The sequence below is a fragment of the Phoxinus phoxinus genome, assembly GCF_949152265.1.
Source record: "Phoxinus phoxinus genome assembly, chromosome: 6".
Taxonomy (NCBI): Eukaryota; Metazoa; Chordata; class Actinopteri; order Cypriniformes; family Leuciscidae; genus Phoxinus; species Phoxinus phoxinus.
Window position 1 is genome coordinate 41509840 of NC_136881.1, and position 22162 is coordinate 41532001.

At 38.3% G+C, this 22162-nt stretch overlaps 2 protein-coding genes across 2 annotated transcripts; one reads left to right on the forward strand and one right to left on the reverse strand.

The window, feature by feature from the left end:
* Positions 1 to 7619: 7619 nt before the first annotated feature.
* On the forward strand, positions 7620 to 9647 carry LOC307000558 (uncharacterized protein; the record flags this gene model as incomplete). The annotated part of the gene is made up of 3 exons (XM_079616201.1): positions 7620 to 8191; positions 8327 to 9536; positions 9611 to 9647. The coding sequence occupies exons 1-3, from the start codon at positions 7879 to 7881 to the stop codon at positions 9645 to 9647; spliced, it is 1560 nt and encodes a 519-aa protein (XP_079472327.1). The 5' UTR covers positions 7620 to 7878.
* Positions 9648 to 11860: 2213 nt separating this feature from the next.
* LOC306999712 (cadherin-6-like) lies at positions 11861 to 15579 on the reverse strand. The gene is made up of 7 exons (XM_079614610.1): positions 15507 to 15579; positions 15305 to 15394; positions 15129 to 15218; positions 14555 to 14662; positions 12362 to 12475; positions 12191 to 12284; positions 11861 to 12074 (listed from the first exon to the last, which is right to left on the reverse strand). The coding sequence occupies exons 2-7, from the start codon at positions 15365 to 15367 to the stop codon at positions 11872 to 11874; spliced, it is 672 nt and encodes a 223-aa protein (XP_079470736.1). The 5' UTR covers positions 15368 to 15394; positions 15507 to 15579; the 3' UTR covers positions 11861 to 11871.
* Between the last annotated feature and the right edge of the window lie 6583 nt (positions 15580 to 22162).

A 22162-nucleotide genomic window follows, 5' to 3' on the forward strand; every position in this document is an offset into this window, starting at 1 on the left:
ATACGGCTAACCATTAGATATATGCATGATCACAGAAAAAGGGAATTTATTTTAAAGTGTTGTTGTTAAATATTGTGCATCGATCTGATCAAAATGACGCATGTGGGCACAACTATGATTGTTGAAGCTCCGCCCCTCACTTCTGTTGTAGCTTTAAGACCAAAAAAAGTGAGATATGGAGGAAGAGAAGATGTACAGAAGTAGGACAAGCATGGGAGACATATTTAATAGAAAATGTGCAAATGTGCAATCAGGTCAGTTAAAAGTTATTCATATTCCTTTATTATTACATGCAAAAATCTAAACTTGATTATGATTTGCGGTGACAACGCAAAGTGGACTGAGTTCACATTTCCTGTTCTTATTCACTATATTTCAATAAGTCAACAGCCATGTAGCCTACAAGTCAATTGTTCCCTTTAAAGACATTTTAATGCTGATGTGAAAATGTTTAACTGAACATGGGTCTATGCAGTTACCACAATTATTTAGAGTAGAGATTATGATTTATTATTTCGAGATGATGGCAGAATCCGCTTTTCTGAGAAGTCTCTCGCTGCACAGACAGACAGACAGACACACACACACACACCCACACACACACACACACACACACACACACACGCATCAAACGCGCTCGCGAAATCGAAACCGGAAATAATCTGTTGGCATGAATCATGACTGAACCACAAACAACTTCAATGGTCGTGCTATTCTCTGCACAAATCAAACTAGATTACCCATTGGCAAAAGAGACCCTGAAGTTTAAAATGGTATATTTTTAACTTTATACAACTGCGTTTATACAAGGGCAGATCCAACGCTATCTCACGACCAATTCGTACGAATTTGTACGAGTGAATAAAAGGTGGCTAATTCGTACGAATTTGTACGACCTCACTCGTACGAATTTGTACGATTTGTCTAAACCCACGTGACGGTTGGGTTTAGGGGCGGGGTCAGGGGTAGGTCATTCGTATAAATTCATACGATTTTGGCAAATCGTAAAATATGTACGTTTTAGCAAAAAACGTACAAATTCGTACGAGTGAGGTCGTATGAATTGGTACGAATTAGCCACCTCGTAAAATTTGTACGAATTGCCGTGAGATCGGGTTGGCAGATCTTAAGGTTAAGTGTGAAATGATGTGTGAAATCAGCATGCAGCTAAGCCTTACTAGAACTATAAACTAGAACACTTACGGAAATGAACCATGGTTTTTCAGCTCGTTTAAAACAACCCGAAAATACAGCCAGACAGCGCAGCATCCTGCAGGTTATATCAGCGCAATCGTGTAGTGATTATGTTCACCAGCAGAGGACGCTGCGAGCAACACTGCCTCTACATGGTCACGCGCGCTACTTCACGAAGAACACAATAATCTAAACGAGAGGAGTGCAGACAGAGCGCTATTATCAAAAGCTACGTAGTTATCGCTTTCAAAGTAGTAACATACACTATTCATGTTAAATTAAAGTAATACTGTTTGTAGAATATGTGCTTTACAGGCCTCAACACGTTGCGTGACTGTTTAGCACAATTTTAAACACACAAAAAAGAAGAAGAAACAAATTGCATTAGCAGAAAACACATACTTTGTGCTTAAAATGAGCCTAAAATGCTAAATAATAAGCCTAATTAAGGATAGTTACTTATTTCCAAGCACAATCCTAAAAAAACAAACAAAAAAACATTTGGAAACATAAAAACGTTAAAAATATTTGTCAAATGCATTTTTATTTATCATGTTTTATTTTATAATTTGTTTTTGTAAAGACAATGTTTTTTTTAACAAGTTGGGTTCAACCCAAATTTGGGTAAAATATGTACAAACCCAGCTGTTGGGTTAAAAGTTTAATTTAAAAATGAAACCTAGTGTTTGGGTTAATCCATATTTTACCCAAATGTAAATAGAAATCTGCTGTAACTCATTATGTGAATGTGTGTGTGTGTGTGTGTGTGTGTGTAAAGGATAAAACTTCATGAATATTACATGTAATGCTATATTTTGTATTCATGTATCAATATGCCATACGTGGTCAATACAAATATTGCAGTATATTGAAAAATATAAGCACTATAGTTTTCCATATGGAAATGTATTATGTAATATATTGCACGCTACAACTTCTCCACTTTGGGTCTGTGTCTGTAGCGGGTGTGTTTAATCAAATTGAAGAAATTAATCATCATAAATGCACACGATTGCATTTGGAAAATGCATTTTCTTTGCTTTGTTTCTGAGTGCCCCAAGTAAATAATCTTTGTGTTATCTAATTTAAACCATTTGAGTTGTTTACTTTAATGTTTTGATGTAATCGATGTCCACAAAAGTTAAGTTTTCAGATAGTATCGAGTTTTACAGAGTCTTTACTTTTTGATTAAAGCTATAATATGCTTTGGATATAATTTTCCAAAAATCACTTGCACAGTGTGATATAGATCTCCTGCAGTTGTGTACTTACAATATCCCAAAAGTTTACAAAGATTTTTGATTTCAGAGAAATTACAAATTTAAATAATGGCTCGTCCATGTTCACTCGTTGCCCGTCACTGGCGTAATATCCGCGTTATCCCTGGTTTACGCTTGTTCTGCCATAGTAACCATGGCGACATACGTGGACAACGGCATTACGTCTAGCAGCTCTCACGCTGTTGTTGTGTCGTTCAAACATTATGGATCATGGCTAGCAGACTTTGGGACAAAAGGAGAACTAAAACGAGGATCAATATCAGCGTGGCGTTTTCGAGATACAGAGAGCTCCACGTCCGTGACTAACTTGGACTAGACAGAGACGCCGCTCTTGCATGTACTTTATTAGACAGGTGAGCAAATGTACAGAAAACTAATCAATGTTATATAGCTCAACATGATGAAATGTTACAATATGATCATTGTGTTATTCTAATGTTGATCTAGCTTACTGCTAGTCTCATAAAGCCAACAAACTAACACATAGAATAACATTATAACTTTCAACACACTCAAATGCAGTTTAGTGGAACAGCGCTGCGTTACCTCACAAGTTTAATTCGTCTAATAAACTGTGGGTAGTTCGGTAATGTCCTTATTCCTTTATATCCGCGGGACTCGCGTGTGCGCTGATATCGGTCTCTTATTAGCAATTGCGCCCTATTTCACAGTCATGATAAAAACATTAATGTATTCACTCATTCATAAACATTATTTTTACATATTGTAGCTTTAAATAATGAAAGGATATATCTGTATACAGCAGAGAAACACAAATGTATAACCTTTGCTAGTCTAGCCTAAAACTAATTATTTTTACCCTTTTATGTGTTTAGCTTTTAGTTTTAAGGCTTTAAAATGTGTATATTTTTATTAATAGCTTTAAACATTTTTGACTCTAATATTCTTTATGTGTCATTTGAGACATTCAACACCAGAAAAGTTTACAAAGCATGAAGGAACAATGTGCTTGTGATAGAGCATTACACATTAACAGATTGTGTTAGACACAAATACAAAAGCAACATCTCAACAATCAAATGAACGGGTTAAGAGCAGGCTTGTTAAAAAAAAACACAGAAACATTTATAAATCATAAAGAGCTCCAGCTAATGACATGAACTGTTTGACAGGTGATGAACATGATCTGAGGAGTGTGTTACTGGGAGTCTCTGGAGCTAACTTGCCACCATCTACTGGCCGTTTTCCTTTCATATTTAATCAATAACAAGGATGGGTAATGTCGGTCCTGGGTGCAGAGTTTAGCTCCTCCAACCCTAATCAAACACACCTGAACCAGCTAATCATCGTCTGTAGGATATTTAAGACAGGTGAGGTTTTTAATCGGAGTTGACGCTAAACTCTGCAGGACATGCAGCGGCACTCTAGAAACGTTACCTATCGCTGATGGAGATGTTGCTGTATTCAAATAACTATATTTAAAACATTAATCCTAAAGTAATATGCAATTATGTAGCTATGTAAGTAAACACAATACGTTTGTAATAAATCACTGTATTAAAGGTGCTCTAAGCGATCGTGGGTGACGTCACTTCTTGTTGACGTTCGAACTATTGTCAAACAAAACGGAGGCTAGCTAGACCCTCCCTCCTCCTCATCTCGTCTCCAATAAATGAACATTCAAATTCATAACAAACAGTGGATAAAAACAACCATTCACATAAATTGTCGCCATACTATTAATTTGATTGATCATTTACAATACAGATTGATCGCTAGCTGCTACTAACATATGTTGTATTCACCAAAGTTAACGCTGACTGCATAGTTCAAGCTAATTATATCCTCGTGTGGGTTTGGCGAACATAAGCGTCAATTTAGAAGAAAAAAAAAAGATCGTTACCAACCTGTCAAGCAAAAACAGAGTAACCTGAACGTTGGACTTGAAGCCCTTCTGCCGGCGGAGTTCTCGCCATCTTTCGAACGCTTTACCGATGTAAATTCGGTACTTCGCGCGTTCTTTATCCTTTTCCCTCTTCTTTGTAAGTTGATCAACGGAACGTCGTCTCTTTGGTCGTGTGTCGGCCATTATTCAAACTTCCCTCTTGATGCTTCCCTCTCCTTCACTCACACACCCCCTTCATGTGCACGCGCACTAACCCCCAAGACCCACCCTCAAATACTTCTTGCCAGTGATTGGCTGGAACACTGTTTGTTATGTTTCGTGGACGGGTTAGTCCAGTTTGTTTTTGTTGCCGTTTGTGGAGCCTGTGGTGTCTACAGAGACCGCGTTTTTTCACAGTGTGTTCAGGGGACAGGCAGCTAGCGGATAGTGAGGAGATGTTTGCTGTATGTGACAAAAAATATCTTGGCCTGACATCACTTAGAGCACCTTTAAATTCAACTGGTTTCTGTATATCTTCTCTGTAACACAATCATTTTCAATAATCTGGTCAAATTTGGCGAGGTTCATAAAAAAAGGCAGGCAATGCGTAGCGGTGACAGGTCAAAGTCTTCAGACAATGGCCGTTTTAGTTTTTGCAACGAATTTTAATGTTTCATAACTGCAGGATGTTTTACTTACAGCAGCCTTATATTGACATCATGAGCCAAGTAATATTGTTTAACACCAATTACAAGTGTGCACATTAAGATTCTCATGTATCTCAAAAAATATGAATTTAATTATTTATGTCCAGAGTTCAGATAGCTTTAGCCGTCTTCCCCTGGAAGCAGTGCTTCTTTGTTGTTATATTTACTCAGAATGAAGTGCATCATGGGCACGCACCACCCACTGAAGTGTGCGGTGACTTAATCATGCTGGTATGCCAAGCGAAAATAATTAATTTAATAAATGCACATAACAAAGCACAAATAAGAAATTGAACAGTATATAAAAGTATTAGAAAAATAACATTTTAGTATATTATAATGGAATTGAAGAAATTGTACAAACATAAACAGCTTGTACTCCTATAAGCATCAGTAGCCACGAGTTGCATTGGTGTGATGTCAACTCCCCTCTTCGATTGATTGGCTAGAGAAGTAGCTGTCAATCTAGAACTAGTGGACCAATGGTGACGCTTAAGCCCGCCCTAATTTACATGAAACTCGAACTGCAACATTTGGGAAAGCAAGCACAGAACATAGAAAGAAGAGCGAAGAGAAAAACAGCACAAGCGTAAAAAAGAGTAAAATATGAGCAGAAAATGCAAGAAAGCACAAAGTACACAGTAATAAAACCAAGGAAAACATACTTTTTAAGAAAGCATGACCATAAGTTTAAGTTTTGTGCAAAATAACTTTTAATGTTTTTAAAGTTTTTATTCATGCTTGTTATTTCTTGATTCACGCTTATTATATTTTGATCCGTGACCACGTTGTTTGCTATTCTGATCATTTTGCTTTTTTTTTCAGTTTATGCAATATATTTGTACATGTGTTTTTAAATTTTTGATTCACGCTTATTATTATTTTATACGTGACCGCTATATATTTGGTGGGAATTTGATCCCATAATAACATCCCAGACAGCAAACAACCATCAAAACAATGTTGAATCAATGTAAAGAGTAAAAAGTAACATTGACAGTGTTGCAGTGAGATAATTAAGTGAATATGTAAGTGATTGTTGAGCATTCGTGACGAACACCTGCTGTTAACAAGCAGAATCACTGCATATCAAGCCAAACCAAACATTTTCAATAAAACTTAATCTAACGTCATTTGTCTCCTTTATTCGAAAACAAGTTTTTTTTTTTTTATCCACATTTCAGTCTTGTCTATTTGTCAACGATATTGCATGTTGATATAGTCACAGTTATAGAAATGAACACTGCAGTCTGGAGTGGAGGCCATGTCCTGAAGAGGCTCTTGTTTGGCAGCCACGACATTAGGCCCTGGCTTGGCAGATATGATGTGAACAGGCTCTGGTATGGTGGTCGTGACATGAATAAATCCTGACATGACAGTCTGGCCATGGAAAACTCTGGTTTGCAGGGCTCTTCATCCACAAATATTACAGTAAATTAAGAAACACTCAAGGCAAAGTTAATATACTGAACCAATGGCCAGTCTGGGGTATTGTCTGGCATCACACAGACTATGTGCTCATTTAAACCAAGCCTGAATATTTCCTTCAAAGCCACATCTTTAAAATCCACACAAAAGCAAAGTTCACAAAACTCATCAACATACTGCTCTATGGTGAGGTTGCTCTGATGAAAGTGCAACATATTGCTGGGTCCATGTTTTAAGTCTAGCTTTCTGGAAATCCACTGATGGCAATTTTGAAGAACCCACGTGCAGTTTTATTGACATTGACATGAAAAAAAACCCACCAAAAAAAACAACTTGGCTTGATTTATAATAAGCATAAGCATAAACATAAACATGAACATGACACTTACCAACAGTAACTTACAGGGAACAAAGCTAGACAGGAGACAAAGCAAACATATGTATACACAGATATGTGTCTTTATACACAGAATAATGACTAAAAAGACAACAAACAAGACAATTAACCAACGACAAAACAGAACTGGACAAAACAAAACAGCGCGGTTCTTTGTTGCTAGGAAACTTTGTGTTTGTTTGCTGTGTTTTACTCTGGTAAAACGCACGCACACGTGGCATTTGTTTGTTTGTGTCGTGACTTTTGAGTTTCGCGTGGCTAAACAGTGGGCGTGGCCATAAGCCAGTTAAGCATTTAAAAACAGCTAGTCAATAGAAGTTGTTAGAAGAAGCAGTTGAACAGCAAGAGAAGACATCTGTGTGTGAGTGTTTACTTTTCTCAGTCGATTTTAGCGCGGTTCTTTGTTGCTAGGAAACTTTGTGTTTGTTTGCTGTGTTTTACTCTGGTAAAACGCACGCACACGTGGCATTTGTTTGTTTGTGTCGTGACTTTTGAGTTTCGCGTGGCTAAACAGTGGGCGTGGCCATAAGCCAGTTAAGCATTTAAAAACAGCTAGTCAATAGAAGTTGTTAGAAGAAGCAGTTGAACAGCAAGAGAAGACATCTGTGTGTGAGTGTTTACTTTTCTCAGTCGATTTTAGCGCGGTTCTTTGTTGCTAGGAAACTTTGTGTTTGTTTGCTGTGTTTTACTCTGGTAAAACGCACGCACACGTGGCATTTGTTTGTTTGTGTCGTGACTTTTGAGTTTCGCGTGGCTAAACAGTGGGCGTGGCCAGCTGTATTAAACAATCAGGTATTAGGCGTGTATAAATAGGCTTAGTGCTCCGCGGCAGCGGTCGCGGCGGCGTGAAGCCCTCATCGTGTGAAGACCGAAGAGTGTAAAGACCAACGACTCTACCTGTGCGACTCCACCGAGCAAGGACACCGGCAAGGCACTTGAGTAGTAATTTCTCATTATTTGTTTTATCGTTTCCTCTCTTTTCTAATCAACTTTCACCTGATCTTTCTATTTGTGAGCTCTTACACCATGTGTCTTCTAATCCCTACTATTACTAACATGCGTAAATCCAATGCCACACGTCAGAGGCATTCCAATCCTAACAACCTGCGTACCCTTCCAATGTCTTCTAGTACAATTTTTTCGATTCCTATTGCTCTCTGGAATTGCCAATCTGCAGTAAACAAAGCTGATTTCATTACATCTATTTCTAGTCATTTAGGTCTCAGCCTTCTGGCCCTGACTGAGACCTGGATCAGACCAGAGGACACTGCCACATTGGCTGCCCTCTCCACTAAATTCACTTTCTCACACACCCCTCGTCTGACTGGAAGGGGTGGAGGTACTGGTCTGCTCATCTCAAACGATTGGAAATTTAATAATCTACCACCCATGTGTAACAGCTCATTTGAATCACATTCTATTACCATCACTAGTCCTATTAAAATCCATTGTGTAGTTGTATATCGTCCCCCAGGTCAGCTTGGCAGTTTCTTAGAAGAGCTCGATGTACTACTCTCATCCTTCCCCGAGGATGGTACTCCTCTCATAGTTCTTGGAGACTTCAACATCCACCTTGAAAAACCTCAAGCTGCTGATTTCCACACTCTGCTTGCCTCATTCGACCTCAAACTAGTATCTACTACAGCTACTCATAAATCAGGTAACAAACTTGACCTTATTTACACACGCTACTGCTCCACTGACCATTCTCTAGTCACTCCACTGCACACCTCAGATCACTTCCTCCTCACTCTCAATCTCAATCTGCCCCAGAACACAACACACACTCCTCCACAGGTCACCTTTCGGCGTAACCTACGCTCACTCTCACCCTATTGCCTATCCTCTTTGGTCTCATCCACACTTCCTCCTCCAGACCAGCTCTCAGCACTAGATACTAACAATGCAACTGATACTCTTTTCTCCACTTTAACATCCTGCTTGGACAACTTCTGCCCTCTCTCCACCAGGCCAGCCCGCGCCACTCCCTCTGCCCCCTGGTTATCTGATGTTCTTCGTGAACATCGTTCGAAACTCAGGGGTGCAGAGAGGAAGTGGCGCAAATCCAAAGATCCTACTGACCTTGGTCTTTATCAATCCCTCCTCTCTTCCTTCTCTGCTAACATATCTAATGCTAAAACTACTTACTATCACAACAAAATTAACAATTCTTCTGACTCTAGCAAGCTCTTCAAAACCTTCTCCTCTCTTCTTAACCCTCCTCCTCCTCCTCCTTCGTCAACCCTAACAGCTGACGATTTTGCAACATTCTTCATAAATAAAACAACCACCATCAGCGGACAATTTACCAATCCACAAACTAACACACACATTTTAGCAGCTAACACACAGACTCTACCCTCATTCTCCTTGCTTTCAGAGACAGAAGTCTCAAAACTCCTTCTTTCCAGTCGACCTACTACCTGTCCGCTCGACCCTATTCCCACTAACCTACTTCAAGCTATTTCTTCCTCTGTTGTACCCGCACTCACACACATCATAAACGCCTCTCTTCACACTGGCACATTTCCCACAGCATTCAAGCAGGCTCGGGTAACCCCACTGCTTAAGAAACCCACTCTAAATCCAGCACATCTAGAAAACTACAGACCGGTATCCCTCCTTCCATTTGTCGCACAGACACTTGAACGAGTCGTTTTCAACCAGATCTCCTCCTTTCTTACGCAGAACAACCTCTTGGACAACAATCAGTCTGGCTTCAAAAGCGGACACTCAACTGAGACTGCTCTGCTCTCAGTAATCGAAGCACTAAGACTTGCAAGAGCCGCTTCTAAATCCTCAGTTCTCATCCTGCTGGATCTGTCTGCTGCCTTTGACACAGTTAACCACCAGATCCTCCTGTCAATCCTAAAGAGGAAGGGCATCTCGGGAACTGCACTCCTGTGGTTCAAGTCTTACCTCTCAGGTAGGTCCTTTAGGGTGTCGTGGAGGGGTGAGGTGTCTAAAACCCTACATCTAGCTACTGGTGTGCCTCAGGGCTCAGTGCTTGGACCACTTCTCTTCTCCATCTACATGACATCACTAGGATCTGTGATTCAGAAACATGGCTTTTCCTACCACTGCTACGCTGATGACACACAACTCTACCTCTCATTCCAGCCTGATGATCCGACGGTAGCCGCTCGCATCTCAGCCTGCCTGACAGACATCTCTGGCTGGATGAAGGACCACCACCTTCAACTAAACCTTGCGAAGACAGAGCTACTTGTAATCCCGGCTAACCCAGCACTTAATCACAACTTCACCATCCAGCTAGGCTCTTCATCCATAACTCCATCAAGATCAGCCAGGAACCTTGGAGTTGTAATTGATGACCAATTGAAATTCACAGACCACATTGCTAGCACTGCCCGGTCATGCAGATTTGCCTTGTACAACATCAGAAGGATCAGGCCCTTCCTATCAGAGCATGCTACACAACTCCTTGTTCAGGCGCTTGTTCTATCCAGACTGGACTATTGTAATGCTCTCCTGGCTGGTCTCCCAGCTTGCACTGTCAAACCTCTGCAACTGATCCAGAATGCTGCAGCTAGAGTGGTCTTCAACGAGCCGAAGAGAGCACACGTCACTCCTCTCCTCACGAAATTGCACTGGTTGCCGGTTGCCGCTCGCATCAAATTCAAGTCACTGACGTTTGCCTACAGAACAACCACTGGCACTGCTCCCTTGTACCTGAACTCATTACTACAGACTTATGTGCCATCCAGAAACTTGCGCTCTGCAAGTGAGCGGCGTCTGGTGGTGCCATCCCAAAGAGGCACGAAATCTCTCTCTCGGACCTTTACCATGACTGTTCCCTGCTGGTGGAATGATCTGCCTAGCTCAGCCAGAGCTGCTGAGTCTGTAGCCATCTTTAAGAAACTGCTGAAGACGTATCTTTTTCGGCAGCACTTGAGCACTTAATCCAGTACTACTAACACTTTCTTATCAAAAAAAAAAAAAAAAAAAAAATATTATAATTTTGCGTTGGTTTGTACTGTGAAGGGTCATAGCACTTACATACTGTTGTCCTACTGCTAGTTTAATTGCTTCTATTGTTTCTCATTTGTAAGTCGCTTTGGATAAAAGCGTCAGCTAAATGAATAAATGTAAATGTAAATGTAAATGTAACTGAGAACACATGACTAAAACAACCAATCAGAACATAACACATTCACAAGACAAGCAGATGAAGGCAAGGGAATCACATGACAAACAGGAATTACATGACTGTGAGAATTACAAAATAAAAGACATGAAAACAAGAACATTAAACATAACCCAAAAACCATGTGACATATTTATTTGTGAAGGAATAATTATCTCATTTTATTGCAGTCGTACACAGTTTGTCTGACCTGTGCATTCATTTGAATTTGAACAGCTTTTATGCATCGCAGGAGAAGCAGACTCACTTCTCAAATCTCAAAACACTTTTATGATGCAAAACTAATTTAAACAGCCATGTCTTAAGACTTAAGGGATTTATAAACTTGAATTAATGCTGTCATATATAGAAAATCTGCTTCAAAATTAAATTAACTGCTAATTACTATACTTTTGACATTGAAAAATGCAAAGACACTAAATGTACAAATACTAAACAAATGTGACAATAATTGGTAATCATTTGAAAATTGGTTACCTATTTTTTTGTTTATTATAACTTTTTGGTCATTTAACTGTTTCCTTGATCTTAATTATATGATGTCATCACGTTGCTGTCTTGCTGTCAGGAATCACTGCATTGCTGATCATGGTTTCGAGTATCAATATATGGTAATCTCAGACAACTTAATCCAGATATTTTAATCAAATCCACTAGCTTATTTGGAGAACCAAATTAGCCATAAAACGTCTGTCATCTATCAAATCATCTCATGTATTAAGCCAGGCGAGAAGAACGGTCAACTTTCGGCAGGTTATTATTCACATCCACAATGGAGACGAGAACCACAGCATCAGCTGTCTTACTGGCATCATCCTGCTGAGTTGCCTGTTTTAACAAGGAAACACTGTTTAGAAAATATATTCAAATAAAGTACTGAAGTACTTCAGATTCAGATCAGCCGAATGGTTTTCATGAATGTCTTCAGAGACTTCTGCTACCTGAATGAAAACCGCAATCTGCTCTATTCCCTCTTTGTCTAGTACTCTTTTCACAGAGATGACCCCACTCTTTTGGTCAATTTCAAAGCTGTTCTGAAATTCATTTGGAATTACTGGAAAAACATTTACAATATATGCTTTGTTATTATCAGAAACTTGCAGATTGTGAGTACATTTCATTATTGTTTAGATTAGGACGTATGCCATGTAAGTGTGTTGTTGAGGGTACCTGTTGTTATGCTGTAAACTACAGGCGCATTGATGCCTTTGTCTCCATCTTGAGCTTGTATGGCCGCAGGAGTGACGCCTGAGAAGTGTCCTACCTGTGCATGGACAGAAAGAGGGTTTTGTGTGCTCAGACATGCGGTTAAAGCATCAATCTTTTCTTGATGTCATTTACCTGATTTTCCTCAATGGATGCCTTGTAGAGACAGTGACTAAAGGAAGGGTTTTGGTTGTCAAAATCTTCAATTGTTATTGTAACTGTTGCTGTGTCACGGAGTCCTCCTACATCCTGCAAGAAAACAAACTCACTTACACATGTTGGGTTAAAAATACCCCTAATAGCCTAACTAGAGGATTTGTAGAGCACCGTCCCAACTGTGACTTATTTTAACCTAATTAAAAAAGTTTCTCAGCTCAGTCATTTACTTCACCATTAAACTTCACCCAACCACTGAATTTACTATTATTATAATATTTTCATGAAAATTACACTGTAAAAATGAAAACATAGATTTTATTTATATTTAATTAATTAAAATGAGGCAACAGATTACAAGCAATATTATTAATTAAATTTAACAAATTAGAATTGAGTAATAATTAATCAAATTAATTCATTAACTGTTAACCATTTAAAATGAGTAAAATTTACAAAATATATGTTATTGCCAACATTGAAGACACCTGATGTTAACAAGCAGAATCACTGAAGGAGAAAACCATAATTAAAGTCACCATTATGGAGATCAGTGTGTGTTTTAGTTGGGCTCTTCACCCTTAAAATAATAACTTAAAAATTAGTTTGACTGCTGTACATGAGTTATAACAGCAGATGAACAAATAGAAACGTTGATCTGATAGTGTTGGTTGTGTTTCGTAATTTCACAATCATTTGACTTGAATCACTGATCTCATGTACAGTCCAATTTATGAGTTACATTTATTTTAGTAATTCTAGCTGCATAATATTATTAGCCTTTACAATGAAATCCAAATGATCAAATCAATAATAATAAAAGATATATGTGTCTTTTTTTTTTAGACGCACACAGACATCAAAATTTAGCGTATGATTCTCAGCAATGGTGACAACCTCTGATCATAACCTCATTATTTATTAATGCAGCAATGCATGATGGGAGCCATGAATGATTTTTGATTGGTGCAACCCAGAATGCACTGCAACATGCTATATAAATGTCACCATTGTTGAGATGCACAGGCTGATTCATGATGTCTATTTATTTATTTTTTGTACAAAAGAAACTTTTTAGAAATTATTTGGATAACATTGTACACGGCCATTACTTCTATAGTTACTAAAGTTAAATTAAGTCACAAATAGGACTCCATTTGAGTTCAGTGATTCAGGTCAAATGATTGTGAAATAATGATTATGTTAAAACACAACCAACATCATCAGATCACCGTTTGTTCATCTGGCTGTTATAACTCATGTACAGCAGCCAAACAAAACTTAAAGTTAATAATTTAAGGGTGAAGAGCCCAACTAACACACACTGATCTCCATAATGGTGACTTTAATTATGGTTTTCTCCTTCAGTGATTCTGCTTGTTAACATCAGGTGTCTTCAATGTTGGCAATAACATATATTTTGTAAATTTTACTCATTTTAAATGGTTAACATTTAATGAATTAATTTGATTAATTTTTACTCAATTCTAATTTGTTAAATTTAATTAATAATATTGCTTGTAATCTGTTGCCTCATTTTTATTAATTAAATATAAATAAAATCTATGTTTTCATTTTTACAGTGTATGGTCACACTCTACTACAGAGTGTTAAAGTTAATGAGCTAATTAACTGATTAAGTGATGATTGAGCATTAGTGATGAACACCTGCTGTTAACAAGCAGAATCACTGAAGAAAAGAGAAACACAAGACTTTTAGTCACAGCCTTAGGGGTTATTTACACAAAAAGTTTTAAGTTTTTGGTTGAAAACAGTGTTATGTGTTTTGTATGTTCGTTTACACGACAATGGCGTTTTGGGTGCCTAAAAGAACGCACACTTAATCATATCATAAAGTAGAGTAGTTCATTAATTTTATCCCTGATCAAAAGAGGTTATTTGTTATTAATATATTATATTTGCCAACAATACTTTCTTGCCACAGATCATCCACAATTTTGATTTGTACATATATTGTGGGAGAGAATTTTTTTTTTTAAACAAACACAGACATCAAGAGTCACCAAATGAATACCAACAATGTTGACATACTTCAACTTTCCACAATGTATTTAAAGTTGAATCAAAGCGGTTAACATTGACACGTTAACATTGATTTAACATTATTTCAATGGTTTTTGCTATCTGGGATGTCAGAGGGTTTGTCTTTACTTTAGCTTCCACGGTGAAGATATACTGTTGAACATTGTTGTAGTTCAGAGGTTTAATCAATATGATGCCCCCGTCCTGTGCCACTGTAAAGTCAGCTGGTACCGGAGGCTGTTAACAGAGAGGAAGTGAGGAATTAAAATGGGGACATGCATAAATTCATATAGACAAACTGAGCTTATACAATGTTATTTCATTTTATTTAGTTTCTTTTGCAAAAGTGAATGCATTAGCTCTGAGATTAAACATATTCAGTGTTTAAATAGATTGACAGCTTTGTTGGTTTCAAATCTGGTCTGATGGATTAACAGAAAGTTTGGTAAAAAAAAAAAAAAAATTATAATTTTTTAGCGAAATAAGCTTTAGGTTTTTTTATATAATTAAAGTGCAGAATTTCCAAGATAAGAACCCTATAGCATCTGTAAGGTACAGTACAATATTTGGGGCTTGAACACTGTCAAATGTAGGATGCCGTTTTACTCATTTAGTCTATGTAGGACTTTCACATTCAACAGTAATGCAGTTTTGTGGAAGCTTATTGTGTTTATAAAATATATAGGAATTGTTCATGACTCACCAGTATAGAATAATGAATTCTATTGAATCCTATAGTTATATCGTTATCAGTAGCGATCACCTTGAGCACATCTGAACCCGGAACCGTTGACTGGAATGAAAGACACGGTTTACTAGAGATGGGCCCTCAGAGGCCACACACACTACAGCTGTATAAAGATGTGACGGTATACACACCTCTGACAGTGTGGCGCTGTACGTCTTGCTCTGGAAGATCGGAGGGTGGTCATTGACATCCATAACATTTACTATCCGGTAGTTTGTCCGCTGAAATGGAAAAGGAAGACTTTATAGAAAAGGTTTATTTGCTGAATCTGTCTTTATATAATACTTTGCCTTATTTATTTATTTTATGATGTTATTGTTTAAATAAACATACCCCTCCGAAGCAGGTGATGCAATACGTCAAATATGTGTACGACTAGAAAGAACAAAACATACAAAGAGACACTATATGAAACAATCAAATGCAATACTATCTATCTATCTATCTATCTATCTATCTATCTATCTATCTATCTATCTATCTATATATATATATATATATCTATAGGATCAGTGAGTGTGGAACAGACCATCTTGATTTCTTCAGCATCCAGGGGTCTGGTGGTGCGTACAGTAGCGGTCGAGTCTCCCTCAGAGTAAACCAGCTCTAACATTGTATGAATATTGGCAGTCATATGTTTCTCCAGAGCCAGACGATCATTGGGTCCGATATTAGTGATAATCTCTACATCTCCTGTAAACACATTTAAATACATATTCTAACACACAATCTAAAACACATTTTTTAAGTAGATTTCAACTTGTCCGGGCTAACAGTGTAAATACTACACAGTGTCAGTACTGTTTTGCATTACTTGTGATACTCTTTAATGTCCATTTAAGGTCCTTTATCTAATTATTTACAACAAATTAAAATTAATAAAACATTTTTTTTATATGAAATATTGTAATAAAAAACAAATAATAAAATAATATTTCAGCTTTGGTGCATTTCTCACATCACTATTTACATTTGCACAACAGTTAGTTCAACCTCCACAACATTTAGTCATTTGTGCACATCATAGTAGCAGTTTCTCATTCCTTCGAACAAATTGCAAATGCTTTTGGACATGCATCAATTGCTTTCATACAACTCTCTGCTCTTTTCTAACATTATCATTTGCTTATATCATGTCAGTCAAAATTAACTATACTTGTGAATGCTGAATAGTCATTCCATATAAAACTAATAGTCCTCCTTTCATTGCTTGAGTCATTACATACAAAAATGTTGAACTCAAAATCTGTCAAGCAAATTTTACAAAAAAAATGTAATCTTTTTAAAATTTAAGCAGGACATAGTACCATTTCTACAATACTGTGACACAGAAAAGGAAGGCCAGCCTCGTGGAAGAGGGGTGAGGGTGAGGGTGAGGGTGCGGGTGCGGGTGCAGGACGGGGAAGGGGAAGGGGAAGAAGAGGCCAAGCGCGGATCCCTGATGAAATCAGGGCTACAATTGTGGATCATGTTGTCAATCACGGCCTCACAACGGCTGAGGCTGGTCGAAGGGTGCAGCCAAATGTTGGGAGAACCACTGTAAATTCAATTATTCAAACATTTCGTCGGGAGAACAGGTGTGTATAAATGGCATATCCCCAGTCTTGCTCCATACAACACACAACATCTGCTGACTTTGTTAGACACTCTTTACAGGGACATAATCCCTGAGAATGAGAGGGGTCTAACTGGAGACCATCTGAGCAAGCATGTTGTTGCTTTGGATTGCATTGCAAGAGACGATATTCGCTGTGATGGTCTGGTTGTGAATTAATGATTACAGTACTATGTATGTTGTATGTTCAGTTCCAATATGTACTGCAATATTGTTTACAGTTGTGCACAGCTCTACCCAAAGGGAGTTTATGTTTGTTGTAAATAAGGGTGTATTTTTTTCTTTTGCACAATGCTGTGAACAAATTAGAATTGCAAAGAGTATATAGTGCTGTCTTGAGCATTTTCAGGTGTCACCAATATCTGACTTTTTTGCATTGGAAAACATTTACAGAGTAAACTGTCATAATGAAAACATGACAAAGCCATTTGACTATCTTGTTCATAAGCAATGGTGTCAAGACTTTTCATCTTGATGACACTGACACTTTCATTGACATGAATACTTGCTTTTGATGAATGAGCTATCCATTTTGAGCAAGTGACACGCTTTTGCAGGTTATCAACTAGGTTTTGCAGTTTGTACTAATTGTTTTGAGAACTGCATTAACTGTTGTGCAAATGTAAATAGTGATGTGAGAAATGCACCAAAGCGACTGAGAAAAACTGTATATTATATATGTGAGCATATCTCACCTTCATATCCCTCGTCGACCAGTCCTACAGCGATATTACTTCCACTTGCACAGTTTATCTCTGTTGAACCTTAAACAACAAGCCATTGTTTTCAGGACTTAACAAACAGATAAATGATTGTATTTAGTGGCACACACACTCTACATGAATATATAATGTTAATAATCAAAACAAATTAAGCATTTAGTTTATAAATTGGCTCAACTGCCATTCTCAAATCTTTACTTTTGTGTTGCACAGCAGCAAATCAAAGTTACTATCTAGATAGATAGACAGAAAGACAGACAGGATAGATAGATAGATAGATAGATAGATAGATAGATAGATAGATATATAGATAGATAGATAGATAGATAGATAGATAGATAGATAGATAGATAGATAGATAGATAGATAGATAGATAGATAGATAGATAGATAGATATAATACATTTGACTTACCAATAGCACTCCTAACACTGTGGACATGCAGACAAGCTAAAATAATTAAAACAGAGAATACGGCCATCTTCTCCATAGTTCACTGTCAGTGCAGCTTGTATTTTGAAGCCTGGCAGCGAAGAGAATGACTATATATTCTCTGTGATTTTTATTGTATGCCATAAACAGTTATGGCATTTGTTGTAAGGAAGTATCAAAGGTGCTTCATAGAGGCCAACAATGCAAGATTGACAGCTTATGGGACGGCGTGACTGGAAAGAGTATCATCACAGCAAAAACTCCAGTGTTATATGATCTCTCCTGAGAGTTTCTATGACTCCACACTCAGGAGTGTTAAATGAACACTGAAGCAGAGCTAAAGTTAATGAGATAATTAAGTGATTAAATGAGTGATGGTTGACCATTATTAAAGACACCTGATGATAACAAGCATATAAGAACTTGTATACACATATGCCAGAAGTAAATCTGGTTAGTAAAGTGAAGCTGGTAATGCTGTTTGTGGAGTTGTTTAATGACGTTGGAGCCTAACATTAAATGTTTAGACGTCAACCCAATTTTCATTTTCAACCAATATTTAATATCTGAGTGATGTTGGAGTCCACGTCCAATTACATTTCTACCTGGAGTGAGTCACATTGTGGCCATAATATGAGCACACAGTGAGTGCGCTGTGAGGTTATCTTTTAGCTCACTGTGAACTCACAATGTGATCATATGGAGAGATCACTGTGATTTTTTCACTAACCACGCATAAACGTCATTATCTCAAAACTAACAAAAATTGCATACATGCTGCTCACATATTATTGTAGCAGAGTTTGTGCTGAATGCAGTGTAATAAGACTTTAGCCATGAAAATGTCACAAGTAACAGAAATAAGCACAAATGTCAGAACACCACCAGGACCCAGAACACACCTCAGACCCCAGAGGGCTAACAGAGGTTTAGATGTTGATGATTTATTGAAATTAATAGTTTGGTTTGACATCAGCGTTATGGTGATCAGTGTTTGCTTTAGTTGGACAGTTTGATGTTAGTTTTCCTCTGGCTGCTGTAATTGTTTGTTATGGCAAGATGTGATCAGATGATGTCAGCTACTTGATGACAATGATGATGAAAATGATGATGATGATAATGATGATATCTTTTTTCATGAAGTGCTCTGATCAGCTGATCTCGTCTAGGCCATCATGTGTGTTATTAATTTCAAATAATTGATTATAGTAATGTTCCTACAGCATGACATCCAACAGTGACTACTGAAGTGAAAACTACACATTTGATACTGTTTCACTTTAACCTCAAGAATCAGTGTGTGAATAATGACTCAATAACGGTGACATGCTTCATGCCGCAATGATTTCTGGGAGCCACTGATGTGTTTTGTATGATGAGCCCAGAATGCATTGCGGCATAAAGCATTGCACCGTTATTGAGATTCACGCGCTGATTCTTGAGCTTTGAGTGTGTCTCAATGAACAAGTTTAAACTTTTCAGTACAATTATTATTATTTCTTTATAAATACTCGCTAAATGCTTTAAATACTTTTAATAAATATTTAATAATAATAATAATAATAATATATTTTATTTGTAAAGCACTTTTCATAGTTAAAAACAATCCCAAAGTGCTACAGAGTATAAACAAAGTTTAAAAACCGCGAAGAATAAAATAAAATAAAAAGTTAGCAAAAAGTAAAAAATGCTTGCTTAAAAAGATAGGTTTTTAGTCCTTTGGCTATGGCTTGAGGAGCCCTTAGGTTTTCTGGAAGGGAATTCCAAAGATGCGGTGCGGCTGAGCAGAAGGCTCGATCCCCCATAGTGCGGAGCTTAGTTCTGGGTGGTTGAAGAAGTGCTTTGTTTCCAGAGCGGAGGTTGCGTGAAGAGTTTTGTTTTGTGAGTAGTTCCTTTAAGTAGGGGGGTGCGTTGCCATGAATGCATTGATGGGTAAGTAGGATGATTTTATAGTTAATCCTGTAAGAGACAGGAAGCCAGTGGAGTGAGTGAAGGATGGGAGTGATATGGTCATATTTCCTTATCCTCATTAGGATCCTTGCAGCACTGTTTTGAATGTATTGTAGTTTTTGAAGGCTTTTTCCAGGAATCCCAAAGAGGAGAGCGTTGCTGTAGTCCAGCCTCGAGGATACAAAAGCATGTACAAGCCTTTCAGCATCTGACAGACCAAGTGTTGGACGGAGTTTAGCAATGTTCCTTAGGTGATAAAAGGAGGTCTTACACAGATGTTTTATGTGGGCGTCAAATGTGAGTTGAGCATCAAATCTTACGCCCAGGTTGGTGACTGTCGATGATAGTGGTATGTTTTGACCAGAGAAAGAGATGTGGGTTATTGGTGATGACTGGACCTGGTGTGATGTACCAACTAAAATAGCTTCCGTTTTGGAGCTATTTAGCTGTAGGAAGTTTGCCTTCATCCATGCCTCAATCTCCTCAAGGCAGGAGCTCAATGATGACAGAGTGGCTGAAGATGGGATGAGGTTGGTTTTTATATACAGCTGAGTGTCATCGGCATAGCAATGAAATGATATTCCATGCCTGTTGATTAGGTGGCCAAGGGGAAGAGTATAGATGATGAATAGAATCGGGCCAAGAACCGACCCTTGGGGAACACCGCATGTGACTGTATGCGTCTCAGACTTTACACCTCCCAAAGAAACATACTCTGTTCTTCCAGACAGGTAGGACTGGAACCAGCTCAAAGCAGTGTCAGAGAGTCGGATAGTATGATGGAGGCGCTGAAGGAGGATATTGTGATCAACCGTGTCAAAAGCTGCTGATAGATCCAGTAGGATGAGGAGTGATGGTGTGCCGGTGTCAGCCGCCATCAACAGGTCATTTGTGACCCTGATCAGGGCTGTTTCGGAACTGTGGGCGGAACGGAAACCGGACTGAAATTTTTCAAAAAGGGAATTTGAATTTAGATGATCCTGAAGATGGACAGCAACAACTTTTTCTAGAACTTTGGACAAGAATGGAAGGTTAGAAATAGGCCTGTAGTTTGCAAGAACTTCAGGGTCTGAAGTGGGTTTTTTTAGAAGGGGTTTGATAACAGCAGTTTTAAGAGCAGATGGAACATGACCAGTGCGTAGAGAATGGTTGATGACTTTGGTTATTAAGGGACTAAGAGAGCTGATGTGTGTTTTCACCAGGGCTGTGGGAAAAGGGTCCAGCGAACAGGTGGAAGCTTTCATCCTGCCGATGATGTCCTCAACTTGTTGCTTAGAGACTTCAGAAAAACAACAGAGAGGCTGGAAAGTCCCAGGCAGTGGGTCGGCAGTTGGGACAGACAGAGCAGGGGTGCTGGAGAGGAGAGAGCGGATGCTCTCAACTTTTTTCCTGAAGAAAGTGATGAAACTGTTGCATTTCTCTTCTGATGTGTCATTGTGTGAAATAGTTTGTGGTTTGATGAGATGGTTTATGGTAGTGAAAAGCTGCTTGGAGTTTCCCTGATTTTTACTGATGATGTTTGAGTAGAATTGTGTCCGTGCTTTTTTTAGTGACATTGAGTAGGCCTTTTGATGTTCTTGATAGGCTATTTTGTGAACAGTAAGTCCAGTTTTTGAAGCACGCCGCTCAAGTACACGTCCTGCCGTTTTCATTTTCCGTAGTTCTGGAGTGAACCAGGGAGATGTACGCGAGAAAGTGACTGTTCGTGTTTTTACAGGTGCGTGGAGGTCCAAAACACTGCTCAGGGTGCTGTTATAAAAATCCACTGATTCATTTACTGATGTAAATGTTGCTGATGGGATTTGCAGGAGGTCCAAAGCCAAAGTGTCTGGATTGATATTTTTTATGTTTCTGAAATGGATTTGGCGTTTTGGTTTGATGTAATGAGAAAAATTTGCCTCCATTGAGATGACTTTGTGATCGGACACTCCGAGATCGTATACCAGCAGATTTTCAATTGGGGCAGAGTCAGTAATGACCAGGTCAAGTGTATGTCCTCTGTTGTGTGTTGGGACGTCAACATACTGTTTGAGATTTAGAACGTCCAATAGCTGTAAGAAATCAACTGCTGGATGACAGGAGGGGGTGTCAACATGAATGTTCAAATCTCCAAGTATAACGATGTTTGCAGATGTGGTACAGAGTGAAGTGAGAAATTCATTTATCTCTGATATAAAGGCTGGATTTTGCTTAGGAGGCCGGTAAATGAGAAGGATAGTCATAGTGAAAGGTGGTTTACATCTGAAAGCCAGGCATTCAAAAGTGGACAG